The 24,984-nt window shown below is 40.6% G+C and overlaps 1 protein-coding gene across 3 annotated transcripts; it reads right to left on the minus strand.

The window, feature by feature from the left end:
- Positions 1-757: 757 nt before the first annotated feature.
- wdr3 (WD repeat domain 3) lies at positions 758-24,572 on the minus strand. Of its 3 annotated transcripts, none has more exons than XM_085135753.1 (27): positions 24,188-24,572; positions 22,714-22,915; positions 22,397-22,606; positions 22,050-22,168; positions 21,873-21,951; positions 18,084-18,179; positions 17,674-17,769; positions 17,300-17,401; positions 15,653-15,753; positions 15,218-15,322; positions 14,071-14,301; positions 13,851-13,944; positions 13,518-13,619; positions 13,312-13,394; positions 11,425-11,563; positions 11,278-11,334; positions 11,069-11,169; positions 10,542-10,653; positions 7,991-8,125; positions 7,855-7,905; positions 7,710-7,775; positions 3,508-3,600; positions 2,917-2,967; positions 2,765-2,808; positions 2,527-2,655; positions 1,205-1,298; positions 758-1,106 (listed from the first exon to the last, which is right to left on the minus strand). In XM_085135753.1, the coding sequence occupies exons 2-27, from the start codon at positions 22,885-22,887 to the stop codon at positions 951-953; spliced, it is 2,820 nt and encodes a 939-aa protein (XP_084991879.1). In that variant the 5' UTR covers positions 22,888-22,915; positions 24,188-24,572; the 3' UTR covers positions 758-950. The 3 variants fall into 3 exon arrangements, with proteins under 3 accessions (XP_084991879.1, XP_084991876.1, XP_084991878.1); XM_085135750.1 differs by having other exon boundaries at positions 22,714-22,958; positions 24,188-24,571; XM_085135752.1 differs by lacking the exon at positions 24,188-24,572 and adding an exon at positions 23,852-24,175 and having other exon boundaries at positions 22,714-22,958.
- Between the last annotated feature and the right edge of the window lie 412 nt (positions 24,573-24,984).

Consider the following 24,984-nt stretch of genomic DNA (forward strand, 5'->3'; position numbering starts at 1 on the left):
AGAGTTAATTTGCTTTTTTTGTCCTCTGTGACATTAGTACATGAATAGTGAGTGTGAGGTGTTTTAAAGGGTTCATTTCATTATTCCAAAAAGCACCCTACCGTCAGGAAATAAACACACTTGTGGAAAATGAAGTGTCTGATGTGGGTGTGAAACTTTTCTAAAGGCCAGAAGATTAGAAAGCGTTCAACAAACCTACGCTGTTCACATTTGTGCAGCTCACAGAGCTGGAAACCAAGATTTTTCTCCCATGCTATGAATTATACTTACCCCATCTACCAGGCCTTGGGGTAATAAATCCAGGATAGGTTACTGGGGCTATAAAGTCAAGCCACATCTCCCTAATTTCAGTAGTGGCTGGCTGCACTGAGGCCAACTGGAATCAGGGGACTTGCTCTGCGGGGCAGGGTGGTAACACCCAGGTGGTCTGGAGCTCAGGTAGTCTGACATCTTTCAAAACGACTGCCACGTCCAGACAATCTTTGGCCTTGGTTTGGCTCCGGGCCTGAATTGCTCCCTTTGGGCTTGTAGATCAGAAACCAGCTTAAATCATACATGTCCTTTTGTGTTTGTGGCGAGCATGGAGTACTAGTGCTGCTTTAAACCTGAATCTATTTAAAGTTTAACTATATTTGAATGAATTTTATAGAAACCTGAGGAAACACAGGGAAATGCTGAGAATCCACGCTACGTTTCTCTTTGCCATCAAGGATTTATTTGTTTTGAAAGCCCCCTCGCCCATAAAACTTCCAAGTACTGTGAGAAAACCTCAGACGCAGTTTATTTGGGAAAAGAAGCTTGCCACTGAATAACACTTTGTTACATTAGTTCAGGATTTAATAACATATAAAAAGCAACAGTGTGAGGCATCTGGTCCACTCCTGGAATAAAGCAGAATGGGGTGGAGAGTGGACGTTTATACAAAAACAATCCAAAATGTTCATTAGAATTCAAGCAATGGTCAAGACGGCCCTCTCCCTCTTCCTCCTCTTTTTCTTCTTCTCCTCCAGGCGACCTGTAGCGTCGGCAAAGAACATGACGTCCTCTTTGCTCTCGATCTCCCGCTGGAGGAACTGCAGGGCTGCACTGTTAAAACCCATCACATCCTGAAAGAAGGAAAGTGGAGAGAAAATAGAAGCAACAATCGGTTAAACGCCAAAAAGCTTTGCTCGGTCCCGCTCCCTTCCACTCAGATGTCACTTACTCTGATTTCCCGCACTTTTGAGAGCGTATTGGTCCGTAGTTCATCGATGACAGACAGCAGCATCTGGTTACTGGAGATCTGACCAAAATGGATCCTAGAAATAAACAAAACACTTTTATTAGGTGCACCTTGCTGGTGTTATTCATGGTGTGTTATCCTGCAGGAAGCAGCCATCAGAAGATCATCACTTGCAGTCATAAAGTGATGTTAACGGTAGAGGTGGGAATCACCATACATCCCACGATACGATATTATTGCGATTTTTAAAATATTTTGCGATATTCAGATTCTGTACATAAAGGTAAACTTTATCAATATTCATTTTATCTAATATCAAAGTCTCACACTCAGTCTTTCTCTCATTTCAGTTTTATTGTTGACAAACTGAACGGTTTGTATTACAGTCTAGTCCAACTTAACTGAATCAACCATCTGGTACAATTATAGCTATTCTGAACTATGCAGTTTATGAAAACTATGCAGCCCCTTCAGCAACTGAAGAATTTGAAAGTAAATTAAAACAAAATATAATTTTACATTAAATAAAAAAGTTTTAAACTTAATTAAAATAAAACATGTCTTAAATTAAAATAAGTAAACTGTCATGTTTATTGCTGCCAAAAAAAAAAGTTTACACATTTACACAAAACACATTTGGACAGTGAAGGAATGTCAGGATTCTTGCTCAGAAAAAAGATCTACATGCTCTGAAGTCAGTCCACAAAAACCTTTTTTGTAACAAAATATCGATTTCTGCTGTCCCTGTATCGATACATTATTAGCAAACAAAATATCACAATACTACACAGTATCGATTTTTTCCCCCACCCCTAGTTAACGGTGAGCAACAATACTCAGGTTGGCTGTGCTTTTAAGTGTGCCATGAAAAATCCTCCATCCACTACCTGCAGCCTGAACTGTTGAAAAAAGGACATATGGATCCACGTTTTCATGTCCGTTTCATCCATGTGTCACAGAAGAAACCGATCCTCATCTCATCGGGTGATGTTTTCCAATCTTTAATTATTCATTTTTGTTGAGCCCATGCAATTTGTAGCCTCGGCTTCCTGTTCTTATAGCGCCTTTGCATAATCTGTATTTCCTCAACATTTTAGTTTCGTTAAAACATTTGATCATTGAAATGAGCTTCATAACACCTAAAAAAACCACCATTCTTATGTTAATTAGTTTTTTAAATTTATGTTTTAAATCTTTTGTTGTTTAAATTTTTCATGGAGACCCCAAACTCCTGAGTCACCACTCAACTGCCCAAAGATTAAATCTGACTATAAAACAAACAACCATAATAAAGCACGTCTTACTTGAGAAGGAAAAACAGGCAGCGGCAGACCAGCTCCACCTCCAGGCCCTGCTGGATGTAACTGTTGAAGAGTTTCAGGAGCTCGGGGACATAAGGAAAAGGAAGCACCAGCAGAGAAACCTCCAGCTCACTGATGATGACAAAAAAACGTAAAAAAGAAAACAATCTGAGTGTATTTAAATGCGCAGGACAGTGCAGGCAGATGGTAATCAGCTTCACATCATTCGCTTGAATCTTACCTCGATCTGACCTTCTTTATCACATCTAAAACATAGCGGGAGGGCTTAAAGAGGGACAAAGACAGATTAAGTTTATAGCTTGAGCTGAAAACAAGGTTTATTTGTGATCTCAGTATGAAGACATTTATTGTTCATAACTCTGTTTCTCTTACCGAAACATTTCCAAAGGCCACGAGGATAGGGTTGGGTTGCGGTGGAGGAAGCTGCAAAAGAGGATGAACTGTTTAATGTGACCTGTGATGCTTTTTAAAAAACAAAAAACCTGATTTAAACTTCTCTGATGTGCCCTTTGACCTTCTCCTGCACATCTGGACCCAAGTCTGACTCCCTGAAAGTCATTGTGGATCTGCCACAGGTGCCCGGTCACAACTATGTGACTCATCAATTTAAACTACACTCTGCTAAGCGCACAGAGCTAAATTTAGCAAGTAGGGTAGTTTCCGTGGTGATTTTTCAAATGCCCTATTGTAAGTGGACAGAGCAGGACTTCTAGTGGAGCCTTCCAAAAACAGCATCTCCACTCAGGGTGGTCCAGAAGTGCACAGGAAGATGACCTTGAAGGGAAGAACTTAAAAACTAAGATAATGGTGTTTGACCTCTTCCTCACATCAGTGCATTTGCAGCTGCTGGAAAAATTATTTCTGCTCAGAATCAGCTGAGCATTGATAAAACAACAACAAAAAAAAGCCTTTTTACTGCACAACCCCACAGCAAAAGTAGAATAACTGAAATCATGACTCAACCTCTTTGCCTGCGCTCTCACAGGCATATCTGTGCTCTTCCATCTTCCTTGTTTCCCCTTTATAAAGCTCCAGAGCCTCCATGATTCGCTCTGCCTGCAAAAGAAAAACAGGAAAAAGATCAACAATGACGGCTTCTGATGTTTGACCCTCATAAATATGAAGAATAATTATTAGTAAAAGGCAACTGAAATATAGAAAATCATCAAGGATTTATTCAATTAATTAATTATTAAAGAAAATACGCTTGATAAAAACTGAATGTGTACCAATCAAGTAAATTTCATTTGACCAAAGTCCATTAAATTGAACACTTTACAATCCTACTTATGGAATACAATTACACAGAAAATTTACATGTACCGTAATTGTCGGGCTACTTTTTCCACAAGCTTTGAACCCTGCGGCTTTTCTATGGATTGTCCGTGATTTTTGTGATATCGTAAGACAATTTGTTTTGTTTGTTCCGCTGTTGTACGGCACTACGTTGCCTGGCGGAAGGATCGGGGTTGAAGAGTGGTATGTTGGTCACATGTCCGTCCGCCAGGCAACGTAGTGCCGTACGAAGTAGCGCAAAAAACAAGCTTCAAAGTAGCGCTACGCGTTCAGCGGGAGGCGTGGATGACGAACGGCGATAAACTTGCAAAAAGCAAGTTATGTTCAACTCCACCAGTGGAATCTGACAGCGTGGAAAAGTGTGAAAACATCCACGATCACCAACGGATTTCGAAGGGCTGGACTGCTGCATGATGGAGACACCGCCACGGCGGGTGTTCGACTCTGACACTGACAACGAGGATTTGTTTGGTTTTGAAAGTGACAACGAAGGAGAGAAGCGGAGAGTGGATGACGAAGCCATCCTGAGCCTGTTCGTTTCCGACACTGGAGAAGAGGACTTTGGTGGTTTTAGTGCAGGAAGAAGAGAAAGATGGTGGTGAATGACTGACTTTTCTTCTTGTCACTGCACCTGAGCCTAAAAGGTAGTCCGAATCTATTTTTCTGGTGTGCTGTAGGTTATTGTTATGTACTACATTTGTTACTCATTTATGAAGCACAGTACATGTTTCGTACTTGTGATTACTACGGTGGCCCCTAGAGACAAAGCACGTACAAACTCCAAAACACTTGCAAACTCCAAAACACTTGCAAACTCCAAAACACATGCAAACTCCAAAACACTTGCAAACTCCAAAACACTTGCAAACTCCAAAACACATGCAAACTCCAAAACACTTGCAAACTCCAAAACACATGCAAACTCCAAAACACTTGTAAACCCCAAAGCACATGCAAATTCCAAAAAAACAACGGAAGTGCTCCAGGACGCTAGGGGCAGTGTTGAGCTTTTGTTACCTAGTAACTACACAAGCCAGGATGTACCAATGACCGGATTTGGGGTCTGCAGCCTTAAAGTCCACATTTTAAGGCCGATTACGTCACAGCGACTCGACGAAGGCTGTCCCAATTCAAAGGCTGCTCGAAATGCGGCCCTCAAATGCGTCCTTAATTTCCCTGAATTTTAAGAATGGGTCGCTGTAGCCTTCATGGCCCAACATATCCCAGATTTCATAGCTCGCCTGTGGTGTGGATAATTTTGCCGAAAAAAAACGGCTGAAGCGGAGCCGCCAAGAGTAAACTTTCAGAAGTAAGTACTGAATATTATGTCACTTATTTATGCGCAAATGTTTTTTATAATGAAGAACATTAAAACATTACTGTTGGCCACATGTCGGGAAAGTTATGTGACATTAGCGATGTTTGTACTAACTTGGTTTTAAAGCCTTTACTCCAAAATATACGCCGTTCAATAGTTGACTTTAATCTTACAGAGAATGTGATGATTTTATGGATAATTAAAGTCAGTCATATATCCACAAACACAACAGGCTGAAAGTCAGTGATGCTGCTCGGTTTGCAGTCCTGAATATCACGGCACAAGCAGGATTCACTGCACTGTTAATGTTAGCTATGTTATATTGCTGCCACTGTTCGGTGGTGTAGAGCCAAACGGACTTTAACGTGTGTTTGAACGAGCTGACGGTTCACTCGTTAAGCTGAAAGAAAGGTGCTTTAATCACAGGAGTCACACACGTGTCCACTGTACCATCTGGGAACTCTTCTTGTTTCGTAATAACACAGTCCTCCTTCTTTTGTGCTGTTTTGTAGCAGTGTATACACCTGAGGCTGTCACCTGTCTGTCTGTCCTGCACTCTCTCTCTTTTTCTTTCTCTCTGATTGTGTAATAAAAGTATGAACATGTATTTATAAGTTACACTTGTGTTTGAATCCTGCAGCTTATCACACATTTGATTTCCATGTGTGACAACTGCAAGTGTCCAGAGTGAGGACAGACTGAGGGACTCACTGCTGCACATCATCTGTGAGGCTTTGCACCCCTGATGATCCACCAGGACTCAGCAGTGTGTGAGGAAGAGGAGGAGGAAGAGCCAGCAGCAGCTGACAGATGGAGAGAATAGACAGACTGTTCCCTGTTTGTGAAGGACTGCTAGGAAAGTTTAACATAACTAATTGTCTGTCCTGAATCAGTCTTATTAGGTAATGTTCAAATAATTTTATCATTCCAGTGTTTGCAGTGTGGGAGAAAGTACTCAGGGCCTTCAAGTTACACACTATGAAAGGCAGAAACAAGTTTAATATTCAGAAACCTAAAGTATGTATCAGCAGCAGAATGGACCTAAAAATAAATGTTTGTTTCAGTTCTATGAAGCTTTGAGTATTTTGGATTAGTAGCAGTGCTGTGTTTGTTGCATCATATTGCTGTAATTGTTTATATGCTTTATATATTCTGAGGTAAGTTGATCTATAGTGTTACATCATATTCTATAATGATGCTATGTGTTTGTATACTTTCTGCCCAGTTTGACCCATTTAGCAGAAGTCAGCCTGTTTAAGGCTCTGATATCTATTCTGTATGACTTAAAGCAGTTATGACATGGTCTGATTTTCTCACCCAATAAAGGAATATTCAATATATCAGTCTACTCTTCATTTTATCAGAAACAGTTATCACAGCTCATATAATTTCTTTTTACACACGTATGTAAGCAATGAGCCAAATTTAGTAATGCCAACATACTGAAGGAACAACATTTGTCTCTTATATATGATACACCTATATATGCACTGTCAAAGATACTTGTCTTTGAGTGAAGATTTAAGGTGATAAGACCTATAAATAACTGCAACTTGAATCTGTACTGTGGCTCAGTATTTGACACAGAGTTCATGTTCACTGCTGTAATAGCTAATAATGATTAATATAATAACTATAATATTGGCCATATTATATTTACATTACCAAAGTGATATGACTTTAGTCTCATGAACAACATTAGCTAATTGTTATTTACTAACTAATCTTAAATGACTGTTCAGTACAGAAATGAAGCCCAAAAATCATGTTTTACTGTCCTGTGGTCTCAACCTCAGATACTTATCAAATCACACAAAGCTCTTGTAGAAACAAACAAACAAATGAACAAAATATGTTTTCCTTCATTTCTGTCAAACAAAGTTGTATGACACGTTTCCAGCGGTTAGTATCATGGTTGTTAGGCAACCTGGGAAGCGCGACAGAGACTAGACCGTCCCATACAGACAAACTTGCCGTTTATTTTGCAAATCGAGCTCAACACTGCCCCTAGCGTCCTGGAGCACTTCCGTTGTGTTTTGGAATTTGCATGTGCTTTGGGGTTTGCATGTGTTTTGGAGTTTGCAAGTGTTTTGGAGTTTGCATGTGTTTTGGAGTTTGCATGTGTTTTGGAGTTTGCATGTGTTTTGGAGTTTGCAAGTGTTTTGGAGTTTGTACGTGCTTTGTCTCTAGGGGCCACCGTAGATTACCGCTACTTGTACATATACCTAAAAAGTTATGCAAATATGTACCCATAACTTGTTTTTCAAAATATTAATAAAGGGGTGTGTCTCCAAACAGCCATCTCTTTCCTGACAATTCCCTTTGTGCATATTCTCTTACATATGATAAGTCAACATTGAAACACCTGCGGCTTTTAGTCAGGTGTGGCTAATGTATGTACAAAACAGGATTTTCCCCTGATTTTAGCTTGCGCGGCTAATATTCAGGTGCGCTTTGTAGTCGGTAATCAGATTACTTAAAGTTTTCATTTTGGCCATAAATACTTTTTGAGTGCAGATAATAACTCAGCTAATTACTGAAGAGAACTCACAGCTTTGACTGTCTCCACAGTCTTCTTGCCAGCAGGTGCTGCCTCTCCTTGCGTTTCTCCCGGTACCTGAGAAGCAAAACGTATAAATGCATCACTCATCCAACATAACAGCAACTAGTGTAGAAGCTGAAAACTAAGCACTCACCACAGGTGCATCTCCTTTAGCCAAGCTCTCCTCAAACTCTGCCTCTCGCTCCTATCGACACAAAAAGGAGGCGGTGTTTAAGTGTTTATGTCAACCACTGTAACATCATCTATGTGGGCCCTGTCCTCCACCTCACCATCTCCCTTTCTTCCTCCAGGATGATGGGCTCCCTCGTCCTCTCCCAGAGACGCAGGGACTTGTCGTGAGATGACGACACGAGGTGGTCTCCGTTTGGGCTGATGGCCAGACACCAAACCTCCCGATGGTGGCCCTGTGATTCAAAGAGGACGTTCACAGTGTTACAACGTAGCGTAGTGGCAACGTTCAAAATGTAAAATGAAGAAGCTGAGCAGTAAGAAATGTGGTGCAGCTACAAAAAAAAAACAAATAGGAAAGACCAAGTATCAACAGCTACTGGGTGGAGTGCTATAAAACGTAGATTATGAATTAATTCCTGATTTAAGATAAAAACCCCTTTGAACCCTACGGCGTAACCTTCCAAGCCAATCGGTCGTCTGCATTGCTGCGTTGACCTGATGTTAAATTACACTTGTTGTCTGGTTACGGCGTAGGGTTATAACCCGTTTCCGGTTACGTCGTAGGTTACAAATTAGATTTCCAGCTGAAGTCTATATAAGTTTATGTATTTATTTTAATTAATTAATTAATTTTTTGGATGGGTTAATTCATTTTTCTGTAACATATTCACCTTCAAATTATTGGGAGGGAGTGGGGGGTATTCATGTATTCATGCCATCTATGTTTTTTGTATGCTATAAAACAAAAAAAAGAAAAGATTATCATTTCTATGTGTACCTATGTGTCCTACGACAGTCTGGTATTTGAAAAATAAAAAATAAATAAGAAGTGTGAACTTAATCTAAGCAGAAAACTGATCACCCAGAATTGATCTGTGTGTTTCTGTGAGGAATAAATCCAAAGACATTCTCTGCGTAGCTCATGAATGAGGTGTAGTTTGGATTAGTTACCCTAGTTACACAGCTACACCTACTTCCAACTCCTACATCAGTTTACAGAATCATCTTCCCACGATTGTACCGCATTTTGATCCGGGACGTAATCTGCATGAAAACACACGCTCACTCTTCCTGCTCAACAAATGACAAGGGCGGAGCCTTATACCACGTGATACAGAAGCTGGCTGCTAAAATTGGCAGGGAAAAAACAACAGAGAGCACGTCAGGGATGACGAGAAAGTGAAAGGAGAAAATCCGTCCCGCTCAACCACCCAAACATCAATAACGGGAACCTCATACAGCGCTTCCCTATACCCGTCGAACTTCCGCAGGCACAAAGAAATTACGGAGGTTATCACTTATCACCTGACCAAAGGTCATCAACACTGTGCAAAACGAGGGATTTAGGAAAATGATCAACACCCTAGACAAACGCTACACAGTGCCGTCCCACAACTATTTTTCTATTGTTGCACTACCTGCTGTATACACGCAGTGTCGAGCAACGGTGGAGACGGAATTTCAAGCAGTACAACATTTTGCGGCAACGACAAAACGTGAGACATTTGTTGTTTTTAATGTGTATTTATTGTTTTTATGTTCAGTCTCAACTGTTACGAAGTTGATGTGCAGTTATGAGCAGTATGAACCAGTATCCAGTATGAACCTTCCAGATCCCTCAGGTCATCTGGATCCGGTCTTTTATCAGTTCCCAGAGTCAGAACCAGACACGGAGAAGCTGCATTCAGCTTTTATGCTCCTTATATCTGGAACAAACTCCCAGAAAGCCTCAGATCAGCTGAAACACTCAGTTTATTTAAATCCAGGTTGAAGACTCACCTGTTCTCAGCTGCATTTGAATAAAGCACCAAATCCGCACTTAAGCTTAAATTTCAAAACTTACATTTTAACTACTGATTTTATCTACTGTTCTGATTTTATCTGTTTTGATTTTATATACTGTTTTGTTTGTTTGTTTGTTTGTTTGCTTGTTTTAATCAATTTTAAATCATGCTTTTTATTTGTTTTTGTTTCTAATGTCTCTGTAAAGCACTTTGAATCACCTTGTTGTTGAATTGTGCTATACAAATAAACTTGCCTTGCCTAAATAAGTGCAATAAATATTTATATTGGAAAAGAAAATCGTGAGAGAATCATGATCTCAATTCTAAGCCAAAAAAATCATGATTCTCATTTTATGCAAAATCGTGCAGCCCTACTCAACAGCACGACTGAGACATTGTTTTGCTGTCTCCTATTTCACCACCAGATGTCACTGAAACGAAGTTTTGAATGAATTAACCTATTTTTAAAACAGCTGATGAAATGGTTAAACGCTGCTCCATTTGCGCATCACTAACATATTGATGTGGCATCCCGGAGGATCTGATAGGGTCCAGGTATCACCTCACGCTACCGGCAGTGACACTGACAACCAGCCAAATGCAAAACTAGTGAACAGAAACAGTCAGAAAAGATGAAAAGGGAAACATGTGAGCGGCCTCCACCTGCCAAACCATTCCTGTTTTGGGGATTGTCTCATTGTTACCCCTCTAGTGCATCTTCTGTCAATTTCATTGACACCAAAGGAGCTGAAACTAATTAACAATTAACTGACCAGATTAATATCGTAGAAGTTTAACTGACGTCACTCTGAATAAAAAATGTTCTTTTCATTTTTTGAGCGGTGGTCGTGGGGAAAGCTGTTACCTCAAGTGTCTGGATGTGCTCAAACTTGTCTGCGTCCCACTGTTTGATCTTCTTGTCCTTCCCTGCTGTGAAGAACAGATGAGTCTTGGGAACAAACTGGAGGAACATGACACTGCACAGAGAAAACAGAGGAAAGAAATCATGAGACAAAGCAGACTTAGATCGATTTCAAACAAGGAGACAGGAAAGAATATTACACAACAACACATTTCAAAGGAAATTAGAAAAAAAGTGAAAGAAAAATCACATTTAATCAAAAATTAATTAACAAAAGAAAAGAAATCATCAAGTACAGAAACTGAGATGGTCCATGAGGAACCAGAGGAGCGTGCAGATGAAAGAGCAGCTGGTGTGAAGTCACGGGTCGGTGTGAGTTAACAGGACACAGATCAGAGTCTCTAACCACAGAGATGAAGTCAGGGTTGGAAGCTAAACTGCCCAGTAGATGACTTCATCACTGAGTAAAAAACTCTTTTATTTCCAGTTAAACCTCTGAGTGTTTGGTTTGGGTCTGTGCTGGGCAGTACCTGTCGTCATGAGCAAACATGGAGCGGTGACAGTCGCCAAAATCCAAACCCCAGATCTTCACATTTCTGTCGGCGGAGCCAGTGGCAATAATTGTGCTATCCTGGTTAAGAGACACACAAGGTCAGAGTCAGGAAGACCGTGGGCTGAAGTGATTGTTCTTGAGTCTGAGTCTTGCAGCTAATAATTTTAATATGTCAACAGTACTCACGTGTGAGATGTCCAGACAAAGTACAGGCAGCTTATGTCCATACAGAGACAAGAAGAACTGGAGCAGCAAAAGGAAGAATGTGTAGATATGATGTAAACAGTGTGCGGTAAATATAAAGTTAAGTCGAATCTTGTATGTCGAGCGTACCTTAAGTGTGTCTGTGTAGAAGATCTTGACTGTGCAGTCTAACAAAGAGACAGCCAGCAGTCTGTGGTCAGGAGAAAACTTCACACAGAGAACGTCTTCCTCCAACTGCAGAGTGCGTTTGTGCTTCACTGTCAGCCGTCTGTATCTCACACACGCACACACACACACACACAAAACAACTCTGCAGGTAAGTCGTGATGCAAAAACACAATTTTCAACATCATTGCCTTCACCATATTTAGCAATGGTTCATATTGCACCTACTGCAAATAACAGGAATAATAAATTAGGCAGTTAGGGCCGGATATTACTGGACACATTCTTATTGTTTTACATGCACACCGTCCAAAAAAGCATCTCCAGCATATCCAGGTTATAGCAGGAGTCTTGAGTTGAAGAAAACTATAGCATTAACTGTGTGTCAGCTATGTTGACACACAATACTTTGGGCTCTTCCCTTACTTTCCAAGGGCTCAACGCAGCAGATGGATCTGCGTACTTGAATTGGGATTGATTTAGACAGGACGCCTTTTCTGACACAGTCAGTCTCAGGGACCTCCTGAGTCTGCATAACTACACATTCACTCATCCATCTCCTCTTCAGCATCCAAATGTGGACCTTTCCCCCCCTTTAAAGCTGAAAATATTAATTTAATATACATGAACACAAATCAGAACTGATAAGAGTGGACATGACGAGAAGTCGTGTTCAGAGACAAGAAAAAGATGTAAAATTTGTGTCCAGTAACATTAAGAAGTAGCATGAAGGCCGTGGCTATGATACAAACTGCTGTGAGATTATGTTAAAGAGAAGACTTCATGAAAAACAACAACAACAACAAAAAACGCGCACACAGCAGATTCACTGCAAAGTCTATTTAAATATTAAGATCAACCAGATTGACAATACGGAGAGTCAGAGCAATGGTTTGATTGAAACAGAGGCCATGTAATGTATGGGAATGTCCCGATCAGGTCTGCTCAGACTTGGTCTATTTCTACAAAGATGACTGGAACCACAACCTCAGGCAGTTGTGTTAATAGCGCTGACAAAGTATTTAGAGAGGATTGGTGAGTTTTGGCCATCAGGCAGTCACTGTCTGCAAATGCTTAAAAAAAATTAAAAATAAGCATTTTATTTATTTTGTTAATTGATCCTATATATACTATATACACTAGGGGTGGGGGAAAAAATCAATACTGTGTAGCATCGTGATATTTTGTTTGCTAATAATGTATCGATACAGGGACAGCAGAAATTGATATTTTGTTACAAAAAGGTTTTTGTGCTCTGACTTCAGAGTTGATCCTTTTTCTGAGCAAGAATCCTGACAGTCCTTCATTGTCTAAATGTGTTTAACTTGTTTTGGCAGCAATAAACATGACAGTTTACTTATTTTATTTTAATTAAGTTTAAAACTTTTTATTTAATGTAAAATTATATTTTGTTTTAATTTACTTTCAAATTCTTCAGTTGCTGAAGGGGCTGCATAGTTTTCATAAACTGCATAGTTCAGAATAGCTATAATTGTACCAGATGGTTGATTCAGTTAAGTTGGACTAGACTGTAATACAAACCGTTCAGTTTGTCAACAATAAAACTGAAATGAGAGAAAGACTGAGTGTGAGACTTTGATATTAGATAAAATGAATATTGATAAAGTTTACCTTTATGTACAGAATCTGAATATCGCAAAATATTTTAAAAAATTGCAATAATATCGTATCGTGGGATGTATGGTGATTCCCACGTCTAATATACATGTAGCTCCTCAGTAGTTTCAAGCTTATACTGAACCTGACCACTTTATTCCAGGTGTTAATGGTCCTATGAGATCATTGAAAATCTACCACATCAATCCTGAACATTGAACAAAATAAACTCACTTCTGGCTCGTCTCCTTGTCCTTTACCAGCTCAAACTCCCAGAACTTCACAGTCTTATCTGCACTTCCTGAGATAATCCCCCTCTAAAGGAAACACACACAAATAAAAAACAAATCAAATCAGTCTTTGGACTTCAATTTTTTGTAAAAATCCGTTTATGGAAAGGATAAGTTGGGTGTGAAAAAGCTGAGTACAGTGAGGTTCACCTGATCTGGGGCCAGGCAAATTGACCACACAGCTCCATCATGGGCATCTACAGTTTCCAGAAGGCTTCCTGAACCCAGCTCAAAGATCTGCAGCTTCCCACTCTAATAAGGACAAAACACACTTGACTACAAGAAAGTCTACAACTTTGTAAGGAGCGATATTCTGTCTTCCAAATGGTTGCCATTAGATTACAGGATTCAGAAAGAAATACACTCTACACGCTCAAATCCACTAACTCACCGATGACATCAATAACTTACAGAGAACAGTGGTTGAAACTGACTGTAAGCCTTGGACAGAGTGTCTGAATAACTCAGTCTGTGTCCACATACCTTCGTTCCCAGGATTATCTGTCGGTCTCCAGGCACAAAGAGGGAGCAGAGGGCGTATTCGCAGGCCATGGTGCGAATCACCTGCAGAGTGGATCTGTCACAGTGGGCAGGACAGTTAGAAGACAATGACCAATGAAGCAAGAGCTTTTTCACTGAATGCAGCAAAATGAATCTAATTATAAGACCCTTTCAGGACCTGCTGCATCTAAACTGGTGTTACCTGTTCCAAACTTTGACGGTGTCTCCAGAGGCGGAGAGGACAGCCAGGTTGTCTGAGCTGAAGGCCAGTGTGCGCACATCTGTGCGGTGTCCACCGAGTGTGAGGCGAGCCGTTTTATCGGCTACGGGGGTCTTGTGTGAGGTCTTCAGGCTGTAGGTCTCAACTGTGTTATTCTGGAGCAGCAGAGCCACCTTCAGCTCTCCACCTGCACATGACAGGCAGTCCACCCACCTGAGAGGGGACAGAGGACATGGATGGTGTGTACATGTGAACAGACCCCTGATTCGGAAGAGTGTGGGTAGTGAAGATCCCTGACTTGTGACACAAGTACCTGGGAGGGATGCATCAGGTCAAATATGTGGTTCCACTTATTGTGGCGCCCCCTTGTGTAAATAAGAGAGGAGCCAGAGACAACCTTTCTAATTCTGGAAAGTGCCATCCTACATAATAGACTTCAGATATATTTAGATCAACAACTTGTACACAATTTGAGCTATTTACATATAAGGACAAAATTATGTTGATGTTTGAAAAAGCTATGTTAAATACTCTTTGCCCTGTTTAACTTAAAAACTCGCTGTTTTCATAGGGGGGTTAATAATTGTGTCCTGATCTGTACTGACTTGAAAAAGAAGTCAAAATGTGGGTTTTTTTCCACTTTGCAAAATTTATATTTTATATTTATTTCTATTTGTAAATCTTGTGCAGCACCACTATTCTCAGGTGGTAAGAACTTGTGCTTTTAAATGACATGAATCTTCACTTTGTTATTTTTCTACATGAATTAGCCTTATTTCATCCTATGAAATTATTCAAGGAACTAAAGACTGTTAGTTGTCTGAAACTGTACTGCAATGTAAGGCCGATTAGAGCAGTTTATAATACTTCATTCCTGCATGCTCCGCTTTTACTTCAATGCCCAGCAGTCGGTGGCAATGCACACAACAACCATGATCAGAGGAAATTCATGATCTCCTACAGGTAACTGTGGCTTAAAGAGATAAAGAGACAAGCAGCGGCAGCAAAGTGAATTCAAAATGTCTGAAAAGTTAGATTTGAAACAAGAAAATTTATTTTAACATTTATTCGGATGCTATCTGGACCTAAATTTCAAAATTTTAGGGAGAGAATAATTCGCTGCACTGACCTGATCTTGGAAGATGCCTTGATGTTTGTTAGTCTGATGATCTCGTCCTTCAGCATCCTCTTCACCACGGGCTCCTCTGTCTCCTCACCTGAAGCTTCCTGAGCTCTGCAGAGAGCAGGGATAATAATCATCAGTTCAAAAGCTGAAACGAATCATTTAGGCAGCAGCGCTTGTCCTTCCACCTCCACTGACATCAATGTGTTAGAAGTAGTCAAGATAGGTGGTGTCAGTACTGGAGTTATATTAGCGACATTCATATGAAGTTTTCTCAGAAGAGAGCAGAAATACACGCGTTTAATTGTCATTGGTAAATTTGTCCACCTCAGTATATGAATGTCTGTACATCTGGCTAATAAAACTAGCGCTGGTTGTGCGCTGGTAACAGTAACAGTCAATGTGCAAATATTCCAAAGAACAGAATACATGTGCGCTTACTTGGTGGCTTTCTTTTTGGCTTTCTTCAGCTTCTTTGTCATTTTTTTCTGCACTTCTTCCTCTGACAGCACAGTGAAGAGCTCCAGGACTGAGTCGTTGCCCTGAAAGACATAGAAGGCATAATGTGTATTAGGGCTGCCACAAACGATTATTTTGATAGTCGACTAGTCACCGACTAATCAGATCATCATCTATTGGATGTACAGCATACAGATTATTGCACCAGCAGCATCTGCTCTTATATAACTATCATTAGCTTACAGCTTTAAGTGTTTAAGGTATGTGCTAACTAAAAATAAAGACAAGATGATAGTTTATTAAATTTGAATGAAATTTGCAGATTGTTTCGGTGAAGTTTAATAAACTCCTTGCTATCTAAAATATAACAGGACACCGGAGTATATTCTCCAGCATCTCACACTTCTGATAATCAGTTGTCTGCTTGACGTTTATTCAGCTGTGTAAAAACTATAACTTTAATCTCAGCCAAACCGATTTACTCAGGAACAAATAAAATACTAAAAAAAAGCCAAACAATAACATTTTGAAGTTATCTAAGTGACTTATATATGTTTATCCTGAGTAGCAAAAGATGGCGGTGGGTTTGAAAATGATTTGCTGGGAGTCCGGTGTTCTCATGGCTCTAGTGAGCCTTGCCCCCGGCTAGCTATCGAGCTAGTGGGTAACAGACGTCTCCGAAAACGTCGGAGCGCTTTTGAAAATATGTGGTGTCTTGATAAACTGAGCAGATATTTGAGGTTTAAACAGCTACATTCTTGTCTGAAAATATGTTAAACGTTTATTTTGTGACCCAGAAAGAATAATAAGAGTAATATTAAAACTAACTAGCTGCCGCCATTGTTGGAAACTGAGCTGGGCCGCGCTATGAATTCTGGGACACAGCTTCTTCTTCTTCGGGTTTTAACAGCAGCTGGCATCCTTGTACATGCAGTGCTGCCATCTTCTGTTTCAGTCCGTTATTACACTCTTAAATCCTACTACTTATTCCTGCGTCTTTTGTGATCTTACAAAGCTTCAAACGACACGTCGACTATTAAATCAGTCGTCGATGATTTTGATAGTCGACGTAATCGTGACTAGTCGACTAATTGTGGCAGCCCTAATGTGTATCATCAATTGCTTTTAGCTAGAAAATTAGTTTACAAACACAAAGGAAATGGAAGGCATTTAAAACGAGTATGTGCGATGTTTAAATTACAGCTGATTGTCAGGCGAATGCTGACAGACAGTGTGACTGTATAGGAGGAAATAACTCAGCAATCAGTCTGTGTTCCTGTTGAAGGAAAGACCAACAAAACAAAACCATTGGAACTATTCTTAATCGCATTTAACCATCAGGTCATGTGATCAGAAGACAAATGAATATACAGACATTGAACTGACATACATTAGTGATGTCAGACTGATGTCACATCACATTAGCGACACTGACTAAAAGCCACAAGACGACCTTACTACTGATGAGTGCCTAAAAGCTACCAGTGAAAGAAGAAACACATACTACAGCATGACTACAGCAGGTCTCAGTGGGCTCAAACTGCACCGAGCAAGCATTACATTCAACCCACTGTGTATTCCACACATCATGCCGAGTCACAAGGAACTGTAAGATGCTTCAGTACTAACGTGGCAGGCGATGACTCTGGCGTGGCGGTCTGTTGCCAGTGAGACGACGCGATCTCTAGCTTCTCTCAGGATGGAGCCGGCCTTTTCACAAGATAGGATGCGCTGCCCAAAAAGAAAAAGAAAGAATAAAGGTTAAAGAGAGAATTTGGTTTCATTTACAAAAATACTCTAGTTGAAGATGGTGTTGAATAATTAGAACTATTAACAACTGTGAAACATTAGAAAAAAAAGAACCAACAGCACAAAAATGTGGCGGTGCACTGACTTTATCCTTCTGAGACTTACACTGCTTAATAAATGACGTTCCACTACAAAGTTGATACATGCAGAGCATTTGAATCATTTTACCCTCACTGTAATGAATGCTACTTTACCTCTTCAAGGCTTTCATCTTCTTTATCGTCTTCTTCATCATCATCAACCAACAGAGTTTTTCCCTTCTTCACCTTAGGCTCACCCTCAGCTTTTGCCTGCGCAGGACGCGAGCAGAGTTTTACGACCTTACAACAACTCCATTAATATCGTTTTTAGAGCCAAAAACTACAGTTAATAAGGATCTGATTAACTTCAATAACAAATTTAATGTAATTTAAAAAAAAGTGCCCATGTTGTGTAAAATTACAGGCAAAATACAAAAGGGAAATAAAAGACTACTAAAAGCAAAACTTGACATCTTCATAGAAAGTAAAGCATCGCACATTAGGGGAGAGACTCCAGGATCTCAAGAAAAACGGTTTGCTTTCTCTCTGAAGACAAAAAAGTGCTCAGCTGTGTCCTTTCTCACCTCCTCCAGGTATTTGATGTCCCAGGCTCGAAGCTCACTGTCTGCAGAGCCCGTCAACAGCCTACTCTCCTGGCTCAGCAACACCATACCCCAAACCTAACAGACACACACACATTAAAAAAAACAAAACATCGAGTCATCTTAATAATCCAGAAAAAACATTAAAAGTCCGGTGGAAAGTCTCTTATAATCCCCATTTCCTTCCGGTGAAAGCAGCTAGTCACAACAGCTCCACTATATGGACCAAAGTACTGCACAGTACACCTACAGGAACTGCTTGGTCATGGAAAATCCTGCCATGAAGCTCCCAGTGCACAGTTTTTGTCCTGAGGTTAATGCCAGAGCAGGTTTGGAACCACACTGTGCGCTGCAGCTTCAGTGTGTGGGTGATATTACCTCAAAATTCTATCACAAGATGTCAAGGAAATGTGCAATAATGATATTTCTGACAATAAAGAACAAAAAATACTCAATAAATGCTGTATCAACGAGTGCAGCTTACAGCCTGCAGTGTTTATCAGTGCAAACAAAATAAAAGCTATTAAACATGCTGTTCTTGTGATGAGTTACTGTCATTAGAGATAGACTACCCAACTCAAAATGTGAATCTACTGCCAGCAGCAGCCACATTATAGTCCAATATCAGTGACGCAGCATAAGTCAAATGTAAGCACAAAAGCAGGCCAGCTAGTGTTTTCTCTGGTACTATGTGGTCGACCTCTTTAACCAGTTACTTAAATTCCTCCTTTACCACCATGAGATTGCATCAGAAATTTCCATCCACTGTTTGTGCTTCTTGTTATATGGAGTGCAAGTAGCAAGTGCTCCAGTGTTGCTCAGGTGAGTCATTTGTTTAATGTTGGGTTGCACATCATCAGCTGTTAGCATCTCCTCCTTCATAGCCTGGTTGTACTTGATGGTGTGTTTTTGCCTCAAGGGGTGAAACAAGTTTGTTGTTTCCGTCGTCACCAGGAAGCGTTTTCTTGCATATTTTGTAAAGCATCATGTAACCAACTTTAAGGTACAGTGGGGCAAAAAAGTATTTAGTCAGCCACCGATTGTGCAAGTTCCCCCACTTAAAATGATGACAGAGGTCAGTAATTTGCACCAGAGGTACACTTCAACTGTGAGAGACAGAATGTGAAAAAAAAATCCATGAATTCACATGGTAGGATTTGTAAAGAATTTATTCGTAAATCAGGGTGGAAAATAAGTATTTGGTCACCTCAAACAAGGAAAATCCCTGGCTCTCACAGACCTGTAACGTCTTCTGTAAGAAGCTTTTCTGTCCCCCACTCGTTACCTGTATGAATGGCACCTGTTTGACCTCATCATCTGTATAAAAGACACCTGTCCACAGCCTCAACCAGTCAGACTCCAAACTCCGCCATGGCCAAGACCAAAGAGCTTTCGAAGGACACCAGGAAAAGAATTGTAGACCTGCACCAGACTGGGAAGAGTGAATCTACAATAGGCAAGCAGCTTGGTGTGAAAAAATCAACTGTGGGAGCAATCATCAGAAAATGGAAGACATACAAGACCACTGATAATCTCCCTCGATCTGGGGCTCCACGCAAGATCTCATCCCGTGGGGTCAAAATGATCATGAGAACGGTGAGCAAAGATCCCAGAACCACACGGGGGGACCTGGTGAATGACCTGCAGAGAGCTGGGACCAAAGTAACAAAGGTCACCATCAGTAACACACTACAACGGCAGGGAATCAAATCCCGCAGTGCCAGACGTGTTCCGCTGCTGAAGCCAGTGCATGTCCAGGCCCGTCTGAAGTTTGCCAGAGAGCACATGGATGATACAGCAGAGGATTGGGAGAATGTCATGTGGTCAGATGAAACCAAAGTAGAACTTTTTGGTATAAACTCAACTCGTCGTGTTTGGAGGAAGAAGAATACTGAGTTGCATCCCAAGAACACCATACCTACTGTGAAGCATGGGGGTGGAAACATCATGCTATGGGGCTGTTTTTCTGCCAAGGGGACAGGACGACTGATCCGTGTTAAGGACAGAATGAATGGGGCCAAGTATCGTGAGATTTTGAGCCAAAACCTCCTTCCATCAGTGAGAACTTTGAAGATGAAACGAGGCTGGGTCTTCCAACATGACAATGATCCAAAACACACCGCCCGGGCAACAAAGGAGTGGCTCCGTAAGAAGCATTTGAAAGTCCTGGAGTGGCCTAGCCAGTCTCCAGACCTCAACCCCATAGAAAATCTGTGGCGGGAGTTGAAAGTCCGTGTTGCTCGGCGACAGCCCCAAAACATCACTGCTCTTGAGAAGATCTGCATGGAGGAATGGGCCAAAATACCAGCTACTGTGTGTGCAAACCTGGTAAAGACCTATAGTAAACGTTTGACCTCTGTTATTGGCAACAAAGGTTATGTTACAAAGTATTGAGTTGTATTTTTGTTATTGACCAAATACTTATTTTCCACCCTGATTTACGAATAAATTCTTTACAAATCCTACCATGTGAATTCATGGATTTTTATTTCACATTCTGTCTCTCACAGTTGAAGTGTACCTCTGGTGCAAATTACTGACCTCTGTCATCATTTTAAGTGGGGGAACTTGCACAATCGGTGGCTGACTAAATACTTTTTTGCCCCACTGTATAAAGGTGAATTACAGCGCAACAATTACTTGGGCTCGTAATAAGACCCTGGCCAGAATCAGAAGACACCAAATTCGTATGGAGCCAAAGTATTGAGCAGCAATAATGACCTGGACACAATGTTAACTTTTGAGTAGCCACTCTTGTATTGTTACAAGGTATAACAGATATTTGTACAGATAAAGTAAAAAATAAAATAAAATAAATAGTGTGCACACTCAAACAAAATAAAAGTACTCGTTGGGGCCCTTTAGGAATTTAGAGTTAAGCTGGCGATAGCCAACTTCAAAGGTCCTTGTGAGTGTAACTGGAATGTATGAGTGTGTGGTGTGTATCTTCTTTGGGGTAGATCATGCTCAAAGTGGTTGGCTCGCCATCTATCACAACCGGAATATCGTCCTGGTCCTTGGACTTTTCTGTCTTCTCCAAAAACCTGACCGTTGCTCTGTTTCGCAAAAGCCCAACACACACTGGTGTCGGAATTGCAGCAGCTCTCCGGATGAAAGGTGAGTGGTTAGCCGACGTTGCTTCTCTCCTTCATCCAGCCACTCGACTCCGGACTTCCAGCAGGTGCTGGCTTCCTTTCCTCTCAATTCTGAGTTTTTCCCTCTCTTTTGTCCGTGGATTTCTTGGTTTGAGTAGCAGATGCCTCCACTCCTCTTGCTGAGATGAGAAAAAACCCGGGAACTCCATGCACCTTCACCTCACTTCCTGGCTGACAGGGTCAATGCGGCCTGGGTAGGCTCTGATTGGTTGCTGAGCTAGTTGCCCTCACGTGGGGTGAACTGAGAGGTGCATTCAATGGTCATAGGAAATATGACGCTTGTTGATGTGGACAGTTAAAATAAAGAGAGTAAATACTCTCTCTTCTCTATCATTGGTGTAAATATGATTTTTTTCATCTGGGCTACACCCACACTTTGTTAGAGGTTGCTGATTTGTGGCAGAAGGCTAGAATATGATTCTGCTGCAACCTTCTTCCTATTAAAAGGAAGTTTTTTCTTTCCACTCTTGGCAAGTTCAGAGGAGGTTGTCTGATTGTTGGGGTTTTATTGTGAACAATATCTGGCCCAGCCCTAGTCATACATGTGTGGAATATCTAGAAGGGAAGAAATTCCACAAACGGACTTGGACTAAATGCAGAGAAAGAAGCATCTCACCTCACTGCGATGGCCCACCATAGTCTTAAAGCAGTGCTGTGTGTCCAAGTCCCACCACTTGACAAAACTGTCTTTGGAGCTATACAGTGGGCGAAGCACACAATTAGCTTTTCAAACCTCCATTTCAAATATTCAATCCAGTAGACAAGACACAATGTAAACATCACGGTGTCCTACCATGTGACGAGGAGGTTCTTGTCTCTCAGGAACAGGGCCTGCGTGATGACATCTTTATGGCCTCTCAGCCTGTACAGCCCACACTCATTGATGATGTCCCACATGATCACATCTGTGTCCTAAGACAGGAGTAAACAGTTAACTGAGGTGATTCCTTGCAACTCACAGCATCTTGTAAAATAAAAAAACATTTTTAAAGGCAAAGTAAACCACTCAACAAACAAACCTCCAATTTATCTTCCATTTATATTAACACCTTTATTTTCGTGTAACTGTTGTCACTTTGATGTCGAGTTTAGAATCATGTCAGCACCTAACAAAACCAAGGAACAACCTGCCACACTCACCTTTGAGCCAGTAACAAGTCTCGCCCCGAGCGCATCATAGTGTATGACGCTGACTGCAGACTTGTGGCCGTTGAAGGAGACGTTGCTCTCACCGTTCAGCAGGCTGAAGATTCTTACTGCACCATCTTCGTAACCCACGGCAATATGAACTCCATCAGGCGAAGGGCAGAGAAAGGTCACCTCATGTTTCTGACCCTGCAGGATCAGGACCTACACACACACAGATGACAAGAATAAAGATAAGAGCAGATAAAATCTGAAGGGAAATGTACCTGGATATGAGTTGTCGCATCGTTATAATCACACTTGAACCTCACCTTCTCTCCTTTTCGAACATCCCAGATGAAAACATGTTCACATGCAGCCACAGCCACATAGCGCCCCTTCTCCCCTCCTCGAAGGGTCACATACGTGATGTTGGCTTTTTGGCTGCCAATGACCCCAAAAACGGCGCTGGCAACATAGCGCAGGTACTGCTTGGTCAAACCCATGACCAGCAGCCTAAGGTGATGCTGAATCCTGTTTCACACCAGAGCACAGGAGAAGAATTTACTGTGCACACCTTTTACGGAAGAAAAACAAAGACTCCACCTGATTCTACATAATGTCTGAATAAATTTAAGACAAGTTCAGTATGTTCTGCTAGATATTGAAGTCTACATTTTCACGAAGATCATACAGAAAACTGTTTTTATTATTTTTATAGCACTGTTTGAAAAGTTGAACATTACACCCACATGTTATTAGCTATCATGTCATCCTAAAGTGGCTTTGACGCCTCCTGTGCTAAATGTACCAATATAGTGTGAATAGTTTTTATATGAAAAAAACAGTTTCCTAATACAACAGAAGGCATAAACACATAAACACTGCTGTAAACATTAACCATTTTAAACTTTGGTACTAAACCACATTTGCACAATCAGGGCATCCCTCTCTTTTTTAAGGACCTGGCTTTCTGTTTGTGCAACTGTTGGCATATGTTGCCACAAAAATGGAAACATCATTGACAATGCATGCTTTCCATCATGACAACAAAGACGAAATACATTGTATATCAAATGTACCCAAGAGTCCACATATTAATAGATATTTACAGCAATAAAATGACGAATCTTGATCTATATAGCATAGTTTCATTTAGCTGTAATTTGTCCCTGCTATCTAGAATATATAATCTACCACGTATGCGTATTAAATATATCACAGTTTTCAAAAACAAGGTTTTCTGTTTTATACCAGCATAAGACACTACATACTTAATACATGTCTGATCTTAGTGTGCTATTCTGTATTAATGAGGTGTAAAGTATTTTCGAGTTGTTTATAATGTGTCGAACTACGGCCTTTATTTCTGCCGTGTCGATTTAGTGTTGTTTGTCTATTCCTTCGTTTTATGTCCTTTCCTCATAATTTGCGAATCCTGCTTTAAAATAATATACCAAAAATACGTACTACTTAGTAAACGTGTAGCAAGGTATAGCACATCAGTCCTCGCAGAAACGGGTACGTTCGTTTTAGTACACAAAACTGCAGGCAGAGTTGCCGGTTTACGCTTCTGGCATTTGATTCAACACGACAACGTCAACCTCCGCCCGCCCGGAGACATATTTGACCCAAATCGAGTGAGCCTAAGCATGATAACCCAGTTACTAGACCCACGTGGTAAAACAATTCTTGGATAATTGTACTTAATAAAAGTAACCATAACATAAATGTATATCCCTAAACGTTATATACAACATTTGCGTTTGTTTCGTCAATGTAAAGCGTCTATGTTGGTCCTCTTACCTTTGAAGTGTGGCAACTAGCAACTACCTTGAAGTGCCTGACTTCGGCTGCTGTTTCAGACCCAACCAATCTATCACAAATCGTTACTAAAAAAATACCATGCAGTGCTAGTTTGCCTATAAAACTATGCACATAGATACAGTCTATTAGAAATATATATATTTTTAAATATTTAGATAGGATTTTAGCAGTGAACTGCGAGTCAAAGAAACTTTTCTGTTTCTCTGTTTTCTCGATTGCGCTCCTTCTATTGCTTTTGACTGCAATACAAAAAAAACACATTTTATACATTTTTGAATGTACAATCCAAAATAAAATAATATATTAGGTCTTTACAGATACTCGTTTTTGTTTGTTTAATTTTTGGACAGAGACGTCTGGCTTAGAGCCAATGATTTTTGCGGTTTACATCAATAAAGTGACTCCACAGTGATCCCTAAGCAACCATACCGGAAGTGTTTTTTTAAGTCAGCTGACTAGCACCGGAAAAATAAAATGATCTCGTGAATAGCACCGGAAAAGTGTGTGTCTAACCTATACAAAACAAAAGCGTGTGGTATTTTAATAGGAGAGTATGGACATGACAGAAAACTATAAAGAACAGAGTAAAAGTACATTAAACATACTCTAAAAAAATAGTTGAAAGGTCAGAATGATCATACTCACATGGCATTGTATTTCGTTTGTAATTCCAACATGTAACACATACATGGGACCGCCACTGTAGAGAGAGGGAGAACAGACTTTCACTAACTACTTGATAATGATAAAATTAATGAAACACATAATTAATGGAG

This window comes from Neolamprologus multifasciatus, chromosome 16 (assembly GCF_963576455.1).
Source record: "Neolamprologus multifasciatus chromosome 16, fNeoMul1.2, whole genome shotgun sequence".
Lineage (NCBI taxonomy): Eukaryota > Metazoa > Chordata > Actinopteri > Cichliformes > Cichlidae > Neolamprologus > Neolamprologus multifasciatus.

Bases quoted from the DNA above. Each gene is read 5' to 3' on its own strand.
- wdr3 (XM_085135753.1), bottom strand. From the start codon at position 22,887: ATGGGTTTGACCAAGCAGTACCTGCGCTATGTTGCCAGCGCCGTTTTT. The intron at 21,952-22,049 runs GTAGGACACCGT...CCCACTGTATAG, and splicing joins AAGAACCTCCTCGTCACATG to CTCCAAAGACAGTTTTGTCA. The intron at 1,299-2,526 runs GTAAGACGTGCT...GTTTATTTCTAG, and splicing joins TGCCTGTTTTTCCTTCTCAA to GATCCATTTTGGTCAGATCT.